General features: G+C 46.8%; 1 protein-coding gene across 1 annotated transcript in view; it reads left to right on the forward strand.

Annotated features, from left to right (window-relative positions):
- NOX4 (NADPH oxidase 4) overlaps positions 1-22,343 on the forward strand; it is a 67,251-nt gene that overhangs the window by 25,788 nt on the left and 19,120 nt on the right. The window contains exons 3-13 of the mRNA XM_068116113.2: positions 3,628-3,738; positions 4,237-4,321; positions 4,775-4,872; positions 7,736-7,763; positions 8,056-8,128; positions 17,098-17,178; positions 18,397-18,577; positions 18,793-18,957; positions 19,182-19,244; positions 20,829-20,889; positions 22,093-22,174. Coding sequence (XP_067972214.2) covers positions 3,628-3,738; positions 4,237-4,321; positions 4,775-4,872; positions 7,736-7,763; positions 8,056-8,128; positions 17,098-17,178; positions 18,397-18,577; positions 18,793-18,957; positions 19,182-19,244; positions 20,829-20,889; positions 22,093-22,174 — 1,028 coding nt within the window. The remainder of the gene's footprint in view (positions 1-3,627; positions 3,739-4,236; positions 4,322-4,774; positions 4,873-7,735; positions 7,764-8,055; positions 8,129-17,097; positions 17,179-18,396; positions 18,578-18,792; positions 18,958-19,181; positions 19,245-20,828; positions 20,890-22,092; positions 22,175-22,343) is intronic.

The following is a 22,343-nucleotide window of genomic DNA, read 5'->3' on the forward strand; positions in this document are numbered from 1 at the left end:
ACAACTTTAATTTACTTTTCCGTTTTCTTTTTTGCTTTCGCTGTTTATTTGTCACTTTTATTTGATATCTGATGTACTATACTCATTACAGAGCATCTGTGCCACCGAAGCAGCTTCCTGAGCAAGGGTTATACTGGGTGGTTTGCCATTGCCTTCCCAGCAGTAGTTTGGGCAGGATTTTGTAATTTGTTCAGGGTGCCGGCAATAGTTTGCCCACTCTTCATGAAGGACACCGTGGGGATCTTTAACGTCCATCAACTAATATCGGTAGACGGGAAACCAGGTTTAACATCCATTTGAGGGACAACACACATTGATGATTTACCCAGTCTGTGAAACACCAGGACAATAGTTTATAGCTGGGTCGGGATTCAAACCCAGGCTAGACAGCCTAGAGGAGAGTGTGCATACCTGTCTGTGGTCATCCTGTCTATGTCATACCTTAACGCAATGTTAATAATCAAACTGTGATTCCATGTTGTACCGGTATGTATTACTCTACGTTAAAAATGTATAATAAAAGTAGAATCCGAATCCAAAAATATCGTCCCGATGCCCCTGGATGGTGTAAATTAAAATCAGACATATAATAATTACCTTTTAAAAGAGTGAAAAAATGCATTTTGGAGCCATTTTACCTCATGTCTCGCAGAGGCTATTATTTAATTTTTTTAATCGATTATTATTTATTTCGCCCGCCCCCCCCCCCCCCCCCTAATTTTGTTCCGATTTCACTCTATATTTCAACATGGTCATTTAAGCCATGAGATCCAATTGTGAAATATGGAATCTGCTTTTAATAAGCCTACCAGTATACGATACATAATTCAATCTTGCCAGGAGTCAATCACATTGCCCGAGCCTCACACCAATCAGTCGGTGTAACTGCTGACGGACAAACGGCCAGCCATCTGTTGTACGTATATTACACCTGACAGGATAATGCAGAGATGGCGCACTTGCCCTCGTTGTCTAGTCTGGGTTAGATTCTCGACCTCACTGGAGACTCTCGGATTGGGTCTCTGCAGGCAAGGTAATGGATCACAAATTGCACAATTCTTCGGATGGATGTTGTCCCGTCTGTTAGCATTAGATGGTGGACATGAAACGCCCCCAATAAAATCACAATATTCTGCCCTGACTACCATCGGGAAAGTAAAGGCAAACCCCCTGGTGTAATATTGCAATTGGACTGCTGTGGCAGCACTGAACATGCTTTCAGACAGAGACATTATTAGAACTAGGACGCCACTCAGTAGAGCGCATACTCCCGCCGTGGGTCAAGTTGGAATAGTACGATTTCACAAAAGTTTGAGGGAGTAGTTCAGTGACAACACAACACAACACAACACAGACACTGCACAGATATATATTTAGAATATATAGAAGATAATGTTAAAAAACAACAAGGCAATTTCACTTGCATTTTCGGATTCAGCGTTCAATTCCATATATGTGAGTGTATTTTGAGGCATGTGTGACTTCAAATAAAATTGTAAGCCAGAAGAACGTTCGTTTCATTCCTGAGGGATACAACATGTAAAACTGGCCCAAACGTCAAAACAAAACTCGCTCATTTTAAGTCGTACAAGCTAATGCGACCACTCGTTCTTCTGGGAAGAATCCCGTGCACATGCTGGTCACACTTATAACTCACCTAAGTCTTTAAGTTCATCAAATACTGACACCGCGATTGACATTCGCTCAATGTTGATCTCTTCTGAGGTAAAAAACAAAAAAACCAGTTTTAAAGCATTATACGTATCAAACAATACATTTTATGAAACGGGGAAACCTAGTACACACTTTGGTGGTTTAAAAATGACAGAATGTCTTTATTACAAAAAAAAAACGAACCTTGAAGACGACGCTGCTAACAAAATACACCGCACTAACGCATAACCACGAGTTTAAACTACATTTACAACAAATATGAAAACTATTTTCATATCACAATGTTAAATATAGAATATATAGAAGATAATGTTTAAAAAAATGAGCCCTATCTTCCAATGGTAAACAATCCTTCAAAAAATTCCTGGATCGGGAATAATATCCTGAGCTTCACCAAAAACTAATCAATTCTTCCTTATCCCAAGGGCAATCATCCCACCAACTTTCATCCAAATCCGTTCAGAACTTTTCCAGATATCTTGTTCACAAACACACGAGCACACACGCGCACACACGGACACGATCGAATGCATTACTTCCTGGCGGGAGTAAAGATGGTATTTAATAATGAGTTAAAATACTCTGCCTTTATTTTTACCTCACCTGGAATGTACTTCCGAGGGGCTTATGGGATGGCTTATGGGATGGCTTGTCATCGGTCTGTAAACACTTCCAACTTCTCCGAAACTGCTGATGGAATTGTGACCAAACTTTGCTAAAATAATATGGTACGTATGTTGCAGCTCAAATTTGTTTACGGCATTAAAATAAATTGGGGTCTATGGTGGTCTACTGGGGGTCAAAGTGGGCCCAGGTTTGACCCCCTAAATTGGTATTTGCCCTCTTCTCCGAAACTACCCACACAATTTTGATGAAACCTGATCATTACCTCCATCACCCGTGAATGATATACCGAAGTTTGTTCACGGCTTTGGAAAAATTGGGGTCTACGGGAGACGAGGGGGAGGGTGGGTTGCACCCCCAAATCGGTATTTTATTGTTTGTTTAAAGTCTTATGATGATAGTGTAGCGGTTCCCGCTGAATGTACACAATCGCCTTGCACCTGCCAGGACGCGGCCAGGGCGCGATCGCCATGCCGGGCTCGTCCGGACGGGCCCAGACGCACCTCTCCCGGGCATGCCCGGACTCGCTGTTCCCGGGCACGCCCGAACCTCCCGGGCACGCCCGGTCTCGTCTTTCCCGGGCATGCCCGCTCTCGCCTTTCCAGGGCTCGCCCAGAGCGCCCGGGCACGCCCAGCCTCGACTTGCCAGGCCGCGTCCAGGACGCCCGGGCATGTCCAGACTCGCCTTTCCAGGGCTCGCCCAGAGCGTCCGGGCATGCCCGCTCTCGCCTTTCCAGGGCTCGCCCAGAGCGCTCGGGCACGCCCAGCCTCGACTTGCCAGGACTCGCCCTTGACACCCGGGCATGCCCAGTCTCGGTTTTCCCGGGCAAACGCCCCGGCATAAATGTGTATATATATATTGCTGCCCGATAAACGGGCTTGTCAGAATTCCTGAGCTGTTTTGTTTCAATAAAGCAACTCGGACGAATTCCGTCTTTGGTCGCGTCAATTCTTTCGACTCGCGTTGGAGCGCAGCTCCTTCAATAGTATGATTCTACATGCTGCACTCTCACCTAGCAACCATTGAAATTGGTTTAAAATAATCTGATACTGTTTAAAATACCTTTAGTTGGCATAGTATAGTGCTTTATTGTACTAGGCGAGCACCCGGGGCTATTGCCCCTATTTTTCTTTATTTTGGTCCATCCGATGACATTTGCCTGGAGTATTGATATAATACTGAGAGAAAAGAGGAAAAGCATTGTGGATAATATCATTGTCCAAAGATAAGAACGTGACATTTGTCCCATTGGTTACTCAAGTTTCAACTGAAACGCATTGATCATGGTCAAATGAGTGTTTCTCAGCTGGGGCCTTCCATCCCCTCAGCTAGGATTGTGCGTGAGTCGAGCGTCAGCCGCCGCCCTCAACCTCAACTGCAGCCTCATCCTGCTGCCCATCCTTCGCGGAGTACTGTCAACGCTACGTGGCGCCGTGCGAGTAAGCACCTGCTCACCAAGACCACACTGATTCACATTCTTGTTCTCTGTAAAGTGGTGTATGATAGTGAGCAACACAACTACAGTCGTGGGGTTTCCCTGACCTTTGCCCTTCTGTGTTATCGTTATATCTTTGGTCTTGGGTGGCACCTTAGACCTCACAGGCCCGACAACCAACAAATGATGGCCTCCATTTTTATAGTTAATGCCGTGGCATCTTTATTACCCGTCATCAGATTGGACAGCTACCTTATTGACTCCTTCCCTGATTGAACTTTGATCTTTAATATCCATAAGCAGATAGGACAGCCGGCTTTTTGACTCCATCGGTGATTGAACTTTGATACTAATGAGCAGATAGGATGGCCGGCTTAACGACTCATTTGATTATTGAACATGTGGCTGCTGACTGTGGTTACAGGGTTGAGGTCTGGAATACGTATTTATGTTGAAGGAATCCCTAAGTGTTTGATCACAATGGCACTGCTCACCCTGGCAGGTGACAAGTAAATCTACCAGAAGATTGCTGGACCGAAGCAAAGCGTTTCACATCGCCTGTGGTTCCGCCATCATGATCTTCACAGGTCAATAGATGTGTACCGTGCTTGAACATATTTTTATTCATTATTTATTTGTTTTTCACCACTGCTTGGTTATGTCTGAGAGCTAGCAGGAGAAGACTCTACAGGTTGAACTTTCATCTCATTTTTCAATGTGACTCTCGAGTCGATCATATTAGCAATACATGCAAATAATCAACTTTGAGAGAATTTTTTTTGCTCTTTTTGGGCCACATTATGGTCAAGGTGAAATTCAGCCATTTATTCAGTTGGAATCATTGAGAGATTTTAAAAAAAATGGAGTAAATGAGGAAATGGAATCCCCATCAAACTAAATGAAAATGGCTCAAAATCCCAGAAATTTGCCAGTTCCATCCAAAAGTGGACCACTTTGGCCTGGAAGAGGAAAAGTGATGAATTTTTCCTCATTTTGAGGATTCCAAATTGCCTCGCGTGATGGAAATTTATTCCTTTCAGGTATCCATTGTGCTGCTCACATGGTCAACGCGTGGAACTTCTCCATACGCTACGACGAGGAACACCCGACAATAAACCTGGCCAGGTACCGCTATGAGGTAAGCCTCAGTTTTGGTTTTTTAAAAATATACATGGTCTAAGGCTCGTAATGGAGCACATACACATACTGACAAGACAAACACTTAATACAGCCAATTAATTTGGGGGAAGTGCCGTCACTTCACAGGATACTCGGTATCAGCGACGTCGCTTTACTCACTGTACTCAGTAGGGCATTTCCTCAGGAGGAACTTCCTCCTCCATAGATGCCAGCTGATGGGGATTGTCCGTGCTGTATCCTTTTAAATGCTGAACATCAAGCAAGAAAGCAGCACGTACTGAACCATTGTTTTTTGAAGTTTTTTTTGTACGACTTGAACCGGTCCAATCCAGATGGATGTTTTTTAGGAGACACCATCTCCTTACTGGATGGCCGCTGACGCCCTATGGGAGCTCATCCGGCCTTGTCAGGTGTTGTTTTTGGTCCTGGCAGGGTGTCACCATCACTCTCCCCACTAGCAAAGCCAGTGTGGGGTGTTGGTTTAATTGCCGACAACCCGATCCTGCGGCAGGAAACACTGGTTTACATGTTACCAGTGGCAGTCCCATAAGACCGACCTTACAGAAAAGGATGTTATCCGATGTTATCCGACGTTAACTGATGATATCAGGATACTGGGTCAATATGAATTGGTTTTTCGCTAACGCGTGGTTGTTTAGTCCGATGTTGTCACTGTACTTTACCTGCAGTGGTGGGAAATTTGACAGGTACGTTGTTGATGATAAAACTATAATGACTACACGAACAACATCATTTGCAACTGGAATGGTCCTCGTAGAGCACATTGTCTTGCCTCGCACGTTTATTCTGATCAAAAATACCATCATGAAATGAACACGCTACTTTTATGGCTCAAATACCCATATCATCCATGCACCATATTATGTCACATACATTGCCATTATCCATTGCTTTATTGATTATTGGGATATTTAACGATCACTTTTGTGCACATTAACGCTAAATTGCGCAATATGAAATACCTTTTCAAACTATATAGAGACCTATTCCCCATGGCTAGTTGATCATATACGTATGAGGTTTTACATCGATCTGTTAAACAGTGTTGGACAAAAACATGTGTGTCTATTTTCTATCCAATATGGCTGGCAGACCACATGACTGATGTTGTCATAAATTTAATTCTTCACTCACATCAGCTCATAGATCAGACATATGAACTTTCAGATTTTTTGTAAAAGGATTTTGATTCAACAAATTATGGCTCGAATGACGTCATCATTATCACCCTATATACTCCATGGGGGAGTTTGAAGTATGCCAAGTCTCGATTCTTTTCGTTGAACGGTTTTGGAGAAAAAGATGTCCAATTTTTTTTTCTTTAATTCAATATGGCTGCCACACATGTGACCGATGACGTCACAGATATCAATAAAATATTGTCCATTGGGAGTCCCTCCTATGTTTAAAGTTTGGCATTGATCAGACAAGTGGTTGCAGTGAAAAGCATTTTAAAAGCAAAAATGTAGAGATACGGACACAGACACTGATTATACAAAGACAGACAGCCAGACATTGGCGTTGCAATAATTGTCTCGCGCCTCCTTCGGGGTTAGGTAACACCTGCTCCATGTTGCCTGTACGTACACCTTCTCTATGTTGGCTGCACACCTGCTCCATGTTTCCGAGGCAGGCGCTGCCGAGGCAGTTTCGTTGGCTAAAAGAAACGATCCTGGACGGTTCACCATTCCGACACATACACCACTCCACCACAGGATACTTCAATGACTTATTTTCCAGAGGTGGTATTCATTTTGCCAACTTCAGAAGGATGATAGGCCGATTCAACCCACCTGGTGTTAATTATCAGCATAACAGGTGCACTCGGGACCCATAATATCTTAAACATCGTCAGCACCAGGCATCTGCTCCAAGTTGGCTGTACACCTGCTGTTGTTATTGATCAATATCAATAAAAACAAAACATTTATCGGATAACATCGTTTGTAACGAGAAAACAAATTTCAGTGCACTTGAGGTACTTAGTACTAAACCGAAGGCCAAATACCTGAGGAGGTACTCCATTTGCGCTCACTAGAGGTCACTGCAGTCTGTCCAAATCTCAAGTTTAACTCCGACTGTCAAAAGCCCAAGGAATAGCAGGGAAAAGGGCATAAAGCCATATTTCATCAAAGGTAACATTCCAAAGCTGTAATTTGAAAGCAGTAAAACCTGTCTTATGTGGTCACGTTTGTTATTGAGGAAAATTGACTCCGTAAGACGCATCACACCCTTTGTTTTATAAACGAGTTGCTGAAGTGTGCAGCGTAGTTTGGACACAATACAGGTGTTTTGCTTGTGAATTATAACGGATTGTTTTGTTTGTACGTTTACAAGAGTTAACGTTCAGGTAAAGCTCCTTGAGGCTGTCGTGCCTTGAGACTTTGTAAACTTTTTCCATCTGGAAGAGGAAATAGTTGTTTTTTGGTGGTTTTTTTTTTGGATTGTCACGCCGATAGGTAGGATAGCCGAGAGGTGTGCTCATTCCCCTCTGAGCTGTCTATCCTGGATTAAAATCCCGTCATAAGTATAAACTGTCATTCTGATGGTTCGCATGCCGGATGAGACATCAACGTGTGCGTCATCTCTCGGAAGAACATTGAGCCTGCCAGCACCTGTCGTGTTGGTGGATGTTAAAGATCCCACGGCATCCTTCGTGAAGAGTAGGTGAGTTATCACCGGCACTCTGAACAAATTCTTGCTCAAACTTAAACTTCCTGATTGCATAAGAAAGTGAAGAGGTATCCCACTTATGTTGCAACGTCACCAATATTGCTCATTGTTTCTCTGCTTCAAACTTACCTGCGAGTCACTAATAATGTATCGTATCACCTCCACAGGACCCACGGAAACTTCTCTTAACAACCGGTTAGTCTGACTTGCACTCGCGCTCGAATTTTTCGAGATAATTTTGTGTTGTCGTTCACTCACCATCCAAATCTTACATTGATTGCCCTTTGACCCCCTTTGCATCATCACAATTCGATCCCTTTGTATCACTTGGGCTGCTGAGCCAATGTTGAACCTTCCCCATGCAATTGATTATTCTGAGCGTGTCGGATCACAGGAAGTCACAGTCACTAAGTCACAAAGGTGATCATTTGTGCGACGTGAGCTGAAAGAGCGATGAGAGTATTAATGGCACGCTGTGTCCACACAGTACCGGGAATCACGGGCATCCTCATGGTCGTTGTCCTGTTCCTCATCGCCACGTCATCTTCTCGACACATCCGGTGAGAGCTGCCAGTTTATTCACCTGAATCCAGCTTTTCCCTTTCCAGCCTTCCTCTCAACACGAAGATGCAGATTATTGTAATTATGCCATACTAGGGCATTGCCCGTACTATATCTATATCTAAAATTATATCCCCCCCCTCTATTTACATGAAATGGTTTGGTCCAAAGCGAACGGCTTGTGAGTACAGTGACAATCCCCCCCCTCTATTTACATGAAATGGTTTGGTCCAAAGCGAACGGCTTCCGGAGTTTGGTAAAGAAATCGCCATCGCGTGCACAAACGCGCAGGAAAGCGAATGAATCGCAAATTCGTTTTTATTAGTTTTAAAACATAGTTTAACGCCAACATAGTTTGCAAACGTGAAATAAATGAATACGCTCTCAAATGTGCCATCCGAGGCAGAGTGTGTCCGCCACGTTCGGCACACGCGATAGTTCGCTGCTCTCTGATTGGTTGAATCGTTTTTTGGACATAGCTCAGTAAGTAATTGTCCGATTAATATGAAACCTTGAAAAGGCACATCCTCGGGTCCCCAGCAATATACCTGGCAAGTTAAAAGTATATCGGACCCGTGGTTGTCGAGAAACAGCGGTCACAGACAAACAGACGTACAGACGTACAAACGTACAAACGTACAGACAGAGATTACTGGAATTATAGATAGATAACGGTGACAATCATTGTTGTGGAAAACCAATGAGGTCCACACAACTTTAGTCCAACTTGTGGTTTAATTCCATTTAGATCATGACATCATCCTGTAATGCAGGAAATGCAATAAGTATACGATGTGGCATCACATGGGACCATTCATAACATTCAATGCAAGCAAGCTGAATATTCTATGCTGGCGTACCGTTAGCGAGTCTACCAGATGTAACGTGTCACAGGAGAAGTCTCGGAGCACCGTCCGCAGCAGCGGGTCTTATAGTCACGCCCCTAGCGGTGTCAATGAGCAGCGAGCATCACCCCGGGTTCAGTACGAATACGATTTCACTACATTCTCCCCCCCCCGTCAGAATTATACGGCGGTGCGGCTAGAAGCGAGCGAGCGTCAGCACGAACAGGGTGCGGAACATCAGTCGACCCAACCGTATCGGGCCGGGCGGCGAATTGCTCTGCCAGCACGCGTCCGAAATTCCCCGGGTACGGCATCACGTATCCCTGTGTCCCCGGCGTCGGAGGCGCCATCAGGGTCGGGTGACGAAGGGGGTAACTCCAAGTCGTCAGGCCCAGGTAGTCCCGGCGAGGGGAGAGTCGGTAGACTTTCGGCGATGGGAGCGTCGGGAGAGGCCATAGTTTCATAGATGGGTTCGGTCGGTCCGTCCGATTCCCTACTCAGGTCGGCGACCCCGCAAGGGGTAAGGTGACGGACGGAGACAGTAGTCTCACGGCCATCAGCCGTCATCACACGAGCATGCTCAGGATTAGCCTGGAGAATCTGCACTTTGTCCACTAGGGGGTCGTACTTGCTCGCACGAACCGCCCGTTTAAGGTAGGCCGGCCCGGGCCCAGCGAGCCAACTGGGCAAAGACCGTATACACCCCGTGCTCCTGGGGTGGTGGAAAAGTCGCTCGTGGGGAGTTTGGTTGGTTGCCGTACACAGGAGAGCCCTGATCGAGTTCAACGCCGCAGGTAGCGACCAAGCCCATTTATCGAGGCCCCGGCCGAGGGTCCGGAGGTTGAGCATGACGGCCCTCCAGATAATCCCGTTGAAGCGTTCGATCTGCCCATTAGCCTGGGGTCTGTACGGCGTGGTGTAACTAGAAGCAATGTTATTTTGGAGCAGATAGCCGCGCACCTCCTGAGACAAGAAGACCGCACCTCGGTCGGTATGGACATAGGCCGGGTACCCGAACATTGAGAACAAGTGCTGCCACGGTGATGCGATGCTTACAGAAGTCATGTCCGCGCACGTATAAGCAAAGGGGAATCGCGAGTACTCATCGACGATAGTGAGCAGATAGCGAGAGCCGCTCGACACCGGCAATGGGCCCTTGAAATCCATCGCCAAGCGTACCCACGGTCGCGTAGCCTTAACCAGAGTCCCCATGGGAGGGTTATAGAAACGCGGTTTGATTTCCGCGCAGATAGCGCAGTCGCGACAGATACGGCGGATATCGTCAATCGAGTATGGGAGATTGCCACGCCGCACAAAATGAGCGAAACGCGTTACGCCGGGATGGCCCGCAGTGGCATGCAGCACACGTAGGCCCTCCAAAGAGGTGATACCCGCGCATGTAGCTGGTCGTGATAAGGCATCGGCGGCCCGGTTATCCTTCCCCGGGCGATATTTGATGGTGTAACAGAAGTCGGCGAGTTCGATACGCCAGCGAGTGATTTTCTCATTCTTAATGCGCTGGGCGTGTAAGGTGTCGTACATGAACGCCACGCTTTGCTGGTCCGTGATGATTTGGAAGCACCGCCCGAGTAAGTACGGGCGCCATCGCCGAATAGACTCGACGATCGCATACGCTTCCTTTTCGACGGACGAGTGTCTCCGCTCAGCGGTGGTAAGAGTCCGTGAAAAGAAAGCCACGGGACGCCCCCCTTAGGAGAGGGTCGCCGCGATGGCCTGATCCGAGGCGTCACTTTCGAGGATGAAAGATCCGCTCTCGTCGATTGTCGCCACGGCGGCTCGGGCGATGTCGGCCTTAAGGCCTTCAAAGGCCGCCAATGCGGCCGGACTCAGTGGGAAGGTGTCGCAGGCCATGAGGGGGCGAAGTTTCGCGGAGAAATTTTGCACCCATTTGGAGTAATGGGCGAATAGCCCGAGGGCGAGCTTCAGGGACGCCCGATCACAGGGAGGGGCCATGTCAAGCAAAGGTCGCAGATGCTCCTTATCCGGAGCGACAGAGCCATGGGTCACGGTGTACCCCAGAAGATCTATCGTGCGTAGGGAGTATTGGCACTTATCCTCGTTCATAGTTAAGTGATACCTCTGCGCGACCTCAAGGAAGCGCTTCAGATTAGCATCATGGTGCCCTTGGTCATATCCACAAACCGTAAGATTATCGAGGTAGACGAAAACATCGGTTAAGTGCTCCCGCGCAATGAGGTCATCCATGGCCCTCTGGAAACAAGCGACCCCGTTCGTTACCCCAAAAGGCAATCGCGTAAATTGGTACAACCGCTGCCCCGACTCAAAAGCGGTATAGATACGATCCGCCCTAGAGATAGGGATCTGGTGGTATGCACTACGGAGATCGAGAGTGCTATAGACCGAATACTGGGACACCTGTTGCACCAGCGCGTCCATACCCGGAAGGGGGTAGGCATCCAGCTGTGTAAAGCGGTTAATCGTTTGGGAATAGTCGATTACCATGCGTCTGCGGTGGGCCTCGCTGCGCACCACCAAGACCTGGGTGCGCCACGGCAACCTGCTAGGTTCTATGATGCCGTCTTTTAAGAGCTGAGCCGTTTCGTCCGCAATGAATTGCATGTCTGCGCGAGAGTAGCGCCGTGATTTCACCGCGACAGGGGTACAGTCGGAGGTTAGATTGGGGAACAGCGAAAGCGGCTGGATGTCCATTTTCGCTAGGGCGCACACCGCAAGCGCGTCGTCCGCCCCCACAACAAGCGTGTCAGGCCCACCAAACTCCATTACCAGACGTCCATGCAGTTTAAGAAAATCGTGTCCTAACAGAATATCAGCACATAAAGCGGGTAAAACCATAAGGTGTACATCAGGAAAAACCCGTCCCTTTAGCACGAGTTTCAATCGGCATTCCCCCTTCGTGCTGAGTCGAAGCCCCTGGGAAGCCATGAAGATCCGTCTCATAGACCTCCAGATCCGCCATCCATGCCTGAGCACAAGTCGCTGGTCGATAAAACTATCCGTAGACCCTGTATCCACCAAGGCCCAAACACAATAGCCTTCGACCATGAGGGGAATAAGGGCTTGAGTCAGGCCAGACGAGGCTGCTGGGAGTGGGACTGAACCCCCCGAATGGGTCGGACAAGCCTCGCGGGTGGATCCTATGCCAGCAGCAGTTTTGCGGTCGTGGCCGGAGTATGCGTTGTCCATGGGGAATCCATTAATGCCATCAGAGGGCTTTCCCAAGCATTCCGGTGTTTCGCGATTCAAAATCTGACAATTCTGACGGGAAAAGGCCTCCGTAGTATTTGAAAACGCCTTTTGACACTTTTGGCAGGAAAAGGCCTCCGTAGTATTCGAAATCGCCTTTTCCGGGGTGAGGGCCACCGTTAGCTCGTGGACGACACGAGGAGAATGTTCCGCTGGGGCTTGGCGAGGCTTCAAAGCCCCTTGCGTGGCCCGGAGTTTGGTCAAGGACACGTACTTCATGCCCGATTGAGGATGAGACTGTGGTGGCTGTCCGGTGACGCCCGCCAAGGACGTCTGAGCGCCCAGGGGCCCGCAGAGAGGGGCCCTCCCCTTCGAAGACGGGTAAGGCGCCGGGTTTCGGGCTCGGCTCGCAGGCTCCGCAATGAGCCCATTCAAGGTCGCCGCGACCGCGCGACCGCGACCGCGCGATTCAATGAGCCGCGAGCCGCGTGCCGTTTTCCTGCACACTTTCGCGTAATGTCCCTTTTGCGAGCACAAATGGCATATAGCGTCTCGTGCCGGACACACGGGCCGGGCATGACGTGGCCCCCCACAGAAAAAGCATGCGGCCCCGCGTAAGGCCTTGGGTCTGGCCGTAGCGGCAGCCGTCAGGACTGGGTCTTCCTCCGGAGCATCCCGGAGTTCCTCGAGCAGGTCCGCATCCTTGGCGGTAGCACTCTCCGGCCGGGCGTGTAGTGTAGTGCCCGCCAAGAGGCGCGTGCGATCATAGGTGTTCGATTGCATCCGCGCTTCGGTGTATACTTTCCCTTGCTCGAGTGCCGTAGCGAAGGTCAGGTCGGTCTTCTCTAGGAGCTTGAGCCTTAGTTCCTGGGAGGAGACCCCTGCAATAAAGGCATCTAAAAGAAGATCATCCTGAGACTGCGCGGGAGTCCGTGGCTCCTTGATGCTGTCCAGCAAGAGCTGTCGGAGCTCCTGGGTGTAGTGGTCCATCGCCTCGTTGGGTTGCTGACGTCGCGTTAGCAGCAAATATCGTGCATACACCGGGCTTTTTTCCTTTATGTACAGCCGTTTGAGCTCCGCGATCGAGAGGTCATACGCCGCGAATTGAGCGATGGAATTGTACACCTTGTAGTCGATTTTTGAATGAAGCGTAGCTAGCTTCGCGGCAGCCATCGGCGCGGTCTCAGGCTCCTCGAAATGATTCTCCAATGTTCTGAGCCAGTGCTTCAGTTGCAAGCCACCATCCGGGGCTTGCGGGTCAGCGCAGAATACAGCAACCGCCAGCGTCTTGTTGCCAGCCATGTCGGTAGATATAAATGGAATTAAGTGTTGTGGAAAACCAATCAGGTCCACACAACTTTAGTCCAACTTGTGGTTTAATTCCATTTAGATCATGACATCATCCTGTAATGCAGGAAATGCAATAAGTATACGATGTGGCATCACATGGGACCATTCATAACATTCAATGCAAGCAAGCTGAATATTCTATGCTGGCGTACCGTTAGCGAGTCTACCAGATGTAACGTGTCACAGGAGAAGTCTCGGAGCACCGTCCGCAGCAGCGGGTCTTATAGTCACGCCCCTAGCGGTGTCAACGAGCAGCGAGCATCACCCCGGGTTCAGTACGAATACGATTTCACTACAATCATAATGTTGTAACGGCTCTCACATGCTCGGCCCATAAATCTCCGAATGTCTGTGTACCGGGCAAAACGGTGGGTACATTGTCTGTTATTGTCCTCTTCTTCCAATCTCCACCAAACTGAAATTTGCCCAACTAAGAATTAATTAAATCTGCTCTTTAGCAACATTTTCTCTTTACATCCTTCTGTTGTGATTGAGGAAATCACGAAAGCGATCGGATGAGAGGAAACCAAAGTAAAGGAAGAACAGATATTTATTAATTATGTACACAAAACCCGAAGAGGAAATGAAAGAAGGGCATATACAAGAAGAGGAAGAAGCAGATACACAGGGCAAGCTTAAACAGTCTCACTTATCACGCCCAGGACAACACAAACTGACTTCCACGAAAAGGTGGTGGTGGGAAGGAAGAGAAGGGTCCAGGCAGATGGTAGGCGTCGAAGTCCGGCTCCAAGCTCGCGCTCCGGTCCACGCTTAGGGTTCGAGGCGAAACCCGGCAAACAGCTCCGCGTGTCGTTGGACCCGACCGGACAATTATATAGCGGGGGAAAGCTGGTATGCTGTGTACGTAATTCAAATCTCTGCCGGTCAATCTCCGTGGCTCTCTCTGCCACTCGCCTCCGTGGCTCTTTGGCTCATCTGCTTGTTCGTCTGCGGCTCCTCTCTCGCTCTTCTGCTTGTTCGTCTGCTGCTCCTCTCTCGAAGTAGTCCGCGGCGGCGCTTTTATTACATGCCTCGCGTGTCAAGCCATGTCCGCTTCGCTCCGCCTACCGGTGAACACGCCTCGGCCTGGATTGGTCGCGAGGGTTCATCGGTACCTCCCTTTGTGACGCGTTGATGGGGCCACGCCTGCGTTCCTGGCGCTCCTCCCCCCTTATTCTCCAACTCGACCGCGTGGTCAATGGCGTCTTGAGACGGGCGCGGCGGCTGGTAGAGAAGCGCCATATGATTTGGAGGGCGGCTACGCCGCAAAATGAATGTAGTTTGGAATTTGAGAAGGGGCCTAGGTTATTTGATTAATACAACGCAGAGTGAAACTATTGGGAACAGATCCTTACCTGAAACACATACTAATGAGATAACTGAAGAGGTTTCTATGGTGTCCTACGTGTTGCTTGTGGCCTAGCTAGGGTGCGATCTTTGACCTTTGGGAAGATGGGGATATTTACAGGGAATTATTTACAAGGCTTATTATTTTACAAGTGAAGGTTCTAAAAACCATAACAATATATATATATATATATATATATATATATATATATATATATATATATATATATATATATATATATATATACAGTATATATACATATGATTTATTGGCTCACATCAACCACAAAGAAAATTATTGCCAACGCTCGGCCACGGGGGATGAAAAATTCAAACCACACTCGTCAGCGCCTTTTTCAAATGAGTTTTCGTTACTCTTTAGCAAATAAGGGATGATGCCGCTACAACTCTGCAAGGTTCACACTCATAACCTTCCATGGCTAAAGTATTGCCTCTAATGTCTACGATTATGGCTCAAAATAGTCAGTTTAAGGTGCTAATGCAGATATTCTGTAAGACCTCAACATATGATCATCTCTGCTCTCTCTATGTCTCTTTCTTCTTTCGGGGCCCCTCATCTGGCTGGCAACCACTGGTAGCCAAGTATCTGTTTGTGCACCAACTTATTGTTCCCAGTCATGTACCAGGGCCCCTGAACACCTTGTGAAGGTGGCTTGCATTGCTTGACCATAGGTAATAGGTATAGTCAGGACAGCGACTTGCAATTTGTTCAGGGTGACGACGATAGCTCGCCCACACTTCCTGAAGTACACGGTGGGATCTTTAACATGTACCAACTAATGATGGCAGATGGCACGCGTGGCCATGTACTGTCCAGTATAAAACGGTCATCTCTTTGCCAAATCATATAATACAGTGCCCTCCATAAGTATTGGAACAGAAGTCAAATTTGTTATCAACTTATCACTATAGTGCACACTGAAGAAATTTGGATTTGAGATCAAAAGATGAATATGAGGAAAGAGTACAGAAGGTCAGCTTTTATTTAATGTTTTTTTTACCGTTCTAGAACAATCGTTGAATTATATTGTAATAATAAGAATATAATATATATTGTAGAATCGTCAGCATTGTAGAATAATTATAATTTCCAACATTGTTTAAATATTAATCTAATGCATTAGGAATAGGCATTACTGCTAAATAAATGATTAGATTCATGAGGAGGAAATTTGTAAATAACGATGTGCATACGAGTTCACACCCAGATCTATTTTCATATAGATCCATCATCCCCAAAGGTACGGTAACCTCTATGCCTCGGAAACGTTGTGCATTGTTGGCCTACTGCCGAAAGGACTAGAGACGTTATTGTTACCCTCGCCAGGGGAGAGGGTATTTCATTTGAGTCCGTTTTTTTTTTTTTGTTTGTCTGTCTGTCTGTTTGTCTCTGTCTGTTTGTCCGCACAGAATAAATATAATATTCTCTGCAACCATTGGTCCGAATGACAGGAAATTTTCACCATAGGTGCAACTCCTCCTGTAGAATAAAAAAGATAATTATGACGTCATAATTCACATGGTATGAGCGCCATCTTTGAAAAACTGAAAACTTTGCACCTCTATATCTCCGAAAGTCCTGAATATAAAATTTGAGACATCTCTCATTGTAAAGAACTCTTCATGAGGAATAACTGTTAATGATGTCATCGGTGCCTCCATTATGACGTCATAATTCGACAAGTAAAAAACTTCATCCGATCAAGATGAAATTTCTTGAGCGTCATCTCGGGATAAGTTGGTGGAGAGAAAAAAGAAAGAAAAAAAGATGACGTCATCGGTCACGTGGTTCTGCCGCCATATTTGTTTCAACACAAAAGCCTTAAAAACGTCCTGGCGAAGGTCTGCAATCTCCGATTGCTCTTTCATGTTGTTATCTCCAAATGCGGGTTTAAGAAGGTGGAATGGAGTCCTCCCAGGTCTCGAAGTATCGACCTCAATTTCGGTAAGACACGTCACGATTCATGCAGTGTTTGTTCTCCGATCTTCTTTAATCTACGCATTCTGGCAACGCTGTACATTCTTGGCTTCACTCATTCCCGAAGTGATCGTCAGGCTATTGTAATCAGCCTGTGTGCCCGTGAATGTGAGAGTCTACCTTCAAATCAACTTTTTCAATTTAGTGTATTGTATTGACAAACCGACTTGCTTATCAGGGTATCGCTGCAATTTACTGAATGCCACCCTCACCCTCCAACCTGCTTTACTGTTTTTTGTAGACTGGTGTCGTACAACGTATTCTGGTACACGCACAACTTGTACATCGTTTTCTACGTCCTCCTCCTTAGTCACGCTTCCGGGTGAGTCATCGCTTGCGTCGCATCCACTGGAATTCTATACAAGTTCTATAAAAACAATACCAAAGCTTAAAATTAACCGTCTTCATAGTCATTCGTCTTGTCTGACCCCATGGAAAGCGAACAATTACCCCAATAAAAAAAACCTTGACACCTTTACTAACCACAAGCAATTACTCGTTAGCAGAGGCCCAACCCAGTCGCTTAAGTCCAATAAATAGCCTGGATCTTCCCACAGGTACTAACAATAAACACATTCCACAAAACACCATGGATTAGTGTACACAAGTTTTCTTTACCTTCTCCAATTTAATTAGAGAGATGCCATTTCACTGGAATCTCTGATATTCCCACATCCATTAATGCCTCTTGCTTTCTCGTCGGATGTTTTAAGTTTGGACAACGAATTGACATTTCTGCTGCGAATAAAAGTAATTGACACTTAAGCCAAGATATCCTGAGTGGTCATAATCACTGTCATTTTGGGAATAATTATAATCCCAATAACCATAATTTGCACATTTCTGGTGTTTATCCGAGTCCTGCTTGAAGCATTACTCCAGCTTCTGCTCTGGCATAGCAAACACATCACCGATCATACACTGCCCAGTGATCGGATTGTTTCTTTGGGATGTGCCCATGGTTATGGGGTTTATAGCAGATTTTGGTGCATACGTATATTGTTTATTTTGGAAGCCAGTTGAGAAACTTGTTCCACTCTTCCCCCCCCCTCCCCCCCCCACTTCCTCCCCCTCCCCCCTCCCTCTCTCTTCTCCCTACACTTGACTGCCCCACGCACTCCCAATGCAATTTTCACGGGATTTATCTGCTTTCCACCGGCTGCAAAGAGGCCATGTCCGACGGTGTCATTAATGACATTTGTCCAGGCAGGCGATGGTTGCAGCGAGCTTCTCGTGAGGTTTTGGTCTTAGCAGTCATGTGTGGTGAAGAAAGTGGGGAAGGGGAGGAATGGTGGAATGATTTTCAATATTCATCCCTTTTGTGAAAGCTCGGCGTGAAAGATGCTATGAGGATTGCAAAATCATTGTCGATACACCAATTGCTGTCGAGGCTTTGAAGAGCAAGTCAAGTTGGCCAAAGGGTGGGGGTGGTGGGTGGGGCAGGACAGGAAAGGTTGGGGGGGGGGTGTGATGGGCAAAAAAAGCCCCAAAATACACTACCAGATACTCTGCTGAATTTGTAATTATTTCTCTGCCGCAGAGGAGCTCTCAAGATTCAGACCAATGTGAAAGACCACATACCAGGCTGCATTCCGCCATCTGGGCATGCCAATGTCTCTATCCACTGGGCTGGTGTTCCCCGGCCCTACCATGAGAGCCATCGCGCGGATCCACCTTCTGTGTGCCGTGCCGAACCACGCTTCCGTACCCAACTGCCAGAGGTGATTAGAAAGTTCAGATTTTGTAAAATGTAACAATGGTTTCCAAAGTGGCTTCTTGAGTTGCATTCTCAAGAATCTGCATATGTATCTCATCCCTCGATGTCGACTCATACTTTTGGTGCCGTTTTCATTAGTCTAGGCCAAAAAAGGTTTGGCACATTGAGGCATATTCTTTCTGTCCCCTCTTGCTTTTTTATTTTCTGATTGTGGGGAAGTCCTGGATGTGGGTCCTCCTGCCTCTGTGCATTTACTGTGGCGAGCGGTTGATGCGATGCGTGCGTGGGGGAAAGACTGCCAATGTGACCTCGGTGAGAAACCTTCCAGGAGGTGTCATAGAAGTCGCGCTGCAGAGACCGGGATTCTCCGCCCGGCCTGGACAGGTGGGTTTTTTGACATGTGCAATTAGTTGTTTGTTGTGATGTGAATTTCAAAGGTGTGGGAGTGGAAAGTGGTGGGGTTGGGGAGAGAGGAGGAGTCTATGCAGGTTGAAGCCCTAGCTAGACATAAAGAAGATAGTGCAAAGGCCTCACAGACTGTTACTAATATTTGAAGCTGGTGGTTACTTTGCAAAACTTGCAACATGCCTCCCTTTATTCTTTTCCAGTATGTCTTTCTGCAATGTCCAGAGATATCTACTTTTGAAAGCCATCCGTTCACTTTGACCCAGGTGTGTATGCATGCCTACTGTCTTGCAACATAACGCAAAGCAAACACGAACAACAACAAAGATTGTTGCAACATGTGATGAACGATGTGATCATGTGACAATGATTGTCCATCAACATATCCACTTCTCAATGTTTTTTGTTTTTTTTTAAACACAAGTTTTGGAGGGTCACCAAATAAAGTGAAATTGGACCACCGTGTTAGTTTGAAACCAGGAAGGATGAGGTATTGAGGTATAGTGGTCAGCTTTGTATTCTACTCAAATGGGGAATTTGGAATGAGGACAAGACGCTGACAAGTGACAACCCTTGAGATTCCAGTCCAACGTCCTTACCACCATAACTCAATAAAATATACCGGTACGTTGTGCTCGTTGGAAGTCTGCATGGTTTGCCTTCCTGTCATGATATCCTGATGCCCAAAGGAGGTGATTTTCAACTACGGCGTCGGCTTATGCGGAGCTGCCGGGATTGGAGTCGTGCCATTTGTGGCGGTACCTCCAAACACTTGCTGTAAGAAGCACCGCCACAACATTGGCATGTTCTTGCACAACTAAAATCACATAATTATGTGCAATATAAGAGGCAGACCAGGATCCAGTACAGGCTGAGTGTAAAGATTTCGGACTGTACTAAGGGGGGGCGGTCTCTTCCTCCGAGAATAGTTAATGCATCCAATGGTCTCCCTGGAAAGTTAATGGCAGCAGAAGCAGTAGAAAGGTTTAAACTGGAGTTGGATAGGAATGTAGAAGTATTGGGGCTGGAGGGGTACATGGATAGCAGGACTTTTATGTATGGATGGGTGATTGTATACATTTGTAGTGATTGGAAAGTCTGTAAGAGGATCTCATCAAAAGGTGAATGTGCTGTCGGTGTTAATTCCGACTCAACAACTTCCTTAACCCCCTCCTTCCACTCCCGCTCTCCACAAAATAAAAACGGGCATGAGAAAGACATTGTGTTCCACGTTGTGGTCCACGTTGTGGTTCCACGTTGTGGTTGTGGTTGTGGTTGTGGAACATTGTGTTCCAGTCCAAGAGATTGAGGCAAGCTGAACAATATAAGGGTTTAATGTGTGATCCATCCTTGCTCAAGGAAACAGATTGATCACTTTGCCAACAATTGTGTCTCTGGCCATCGATAACCCCGATAGGATTGAAAGACTGACGGAACTTTTTTGTTTTGCTTTTCCTTATTACATGTTGTCAGTTTATTTTTCATTGTCATGGGTTCTCGCTGCACTATCTTGCCGGGCCCCTCTTGCCGTTTATTCTTAAGAAAATAGAGTCACTCGGTGCGAGAAAAGCACCTGCAGAGTGTGCATCACTCACGCAGCAGCTAATGGAATGGCATAATGCAATCTCACTTAATATGTTACAAAAAGGTTCTTTCGCCATCAAAAGTGGCATTTTTCATGTTTGTTCGGCATATCGTGCTGACGGATGGCCAAACCTGAAAAGCATTCGTTTGGGTTCCAGGGAGTCTTTGTATCGACGGTGTTGTGCGTGTTTGAGTGTTGGGATGCTGAAGGTGGGTTGGCGTTTCTATTCTTGCTCACTCTGCCGTCATCCCTCCTCCCCCTGCAGTGTCCTGTGGATGAAAAGGGTTGTTTTATGGTTCACCTGCGTGTTCTCGGAGATTGGACAGGTAAGCTCCCTGAACAAACCCATCTTTGTTTCACATAAACAATGACTCGTTCAATACTTTTAAAGGATAATACTATCTTCACAGCAATAGTCAAATTTAATTTGGTGCAATAGAAGAAGCCTCAAGTCATTTAAACACGTTTTCCGATGAGGTTATGATCTCCAGGGACGCCGCGACTGTTTCCGGCACATACCATTAATTGACCGGTACCTTGTTTGGTCAGGTAGCCAAACTGTGGAGCAGGATGTTTATGACGTCATAAGCACGCAGAGCTGAAAATTTGTCCCTCTGCAAGTCCATCCTGTTCTTTACTATCGATCCAGCACTCTAATCATTTCAGTAACGCCAGACTCGGTGGTGTAATTATAGTTAGAACGTCCCTTGAGAGTCTGGGAGGTTGGCGCTTCGAAGTTGCACCAATGCCGCTTCGTTGCTTGACGTTCAGCATTCAAATAGAATAGACCACAGACAAGCAACCACAGGTTGGCAACCATTGCGCAGGCTTGCTGGGTTTAATGGTCTCGTTCCTGCAATTCGAGTTTCTTGAAGGCGACTCATCATTAGGAAAGACGACAGTGTTTCGAAACAGAATGCAACCTGATGGTACTGTGATGCCAATGTAATTACGTTTAAACCAAGAGCAATGTCGAACCCACTCCTGACCCGATCTGCCTTTGTCACATTCTACCTGCTCGAGCATCGTGTCGATGACGATGTGTCCAGTGGACAACCCAAATCGATACCCGAGATCTCGGCGTGAACAGCACATGTAACCACAGCCTAAGACCTCCACGAAAACCTCCCGCGGTGACTGCCGAACAAAAAGCCTGCAAATGGCAAATTCCAATGTGTGGCAGGTGAACAGGATAAGGTCACGATGAGTTTTATTTTGGGCAAGTGAGAGGCGTTTCTGCCTTGCGTCAGCTGTAAAGGGACCGTGGAGGAAAGGAGAATGTGATTCTCTTGCATGAGCAGTGGCCTGATTATCACCGAGCTATGAGAGCGGCCCGATTTGTGACTGCTCTGGCTTCAATTGGTAAAGCACTGCAAACGTTTCATCATCATTTTCGTTCCTTTCTTCCATGGTCCCTTAACAGCTGTCAACTTGCTTCGTTTTAAAATGTGTTTGGAGATGCCTGACGGAAATTAAAAATGGGTCTTTAATGCCATGACCATTACTCTTCCTTGTCTTCCTCAACCCAGCATCTCTGCAGAATTTACTCATTTCCGGTGTGGGCTCCAGTGGTGAGGTTTTGCCATTTTTTCAGCAGAATAATTTTCCAAGGTAGGTTAAATCTCTCTCTCTCTCTCTCTCTCTCTCTCTCTCTCTCTCTCTCTCTCTCTCTCTCTCTCTCTCTCTCTCTCTCTCTCTCTCTCTCTCTCTCTCTATCTCTCTATCTCTCTATCTCTCTATCTCTCTATCTCTCTATCTCTCTATCTCTCTATCTCTCTCT

Source organism: Myxine glutinosa, chromosome 5 (assembly GCF_964187855.1).
Source record: "Myxine glutinosa chromosome 5, kmMyxGlut1.1, whole genome shotgun sequence".
Taxonomy (NCBI): domain Eukaryota; kingdom Metazoa; phylum Chordata; class Myxini; order Myxiniformes; family Myxinidae; genus Myxine; species Myxine glutinosa.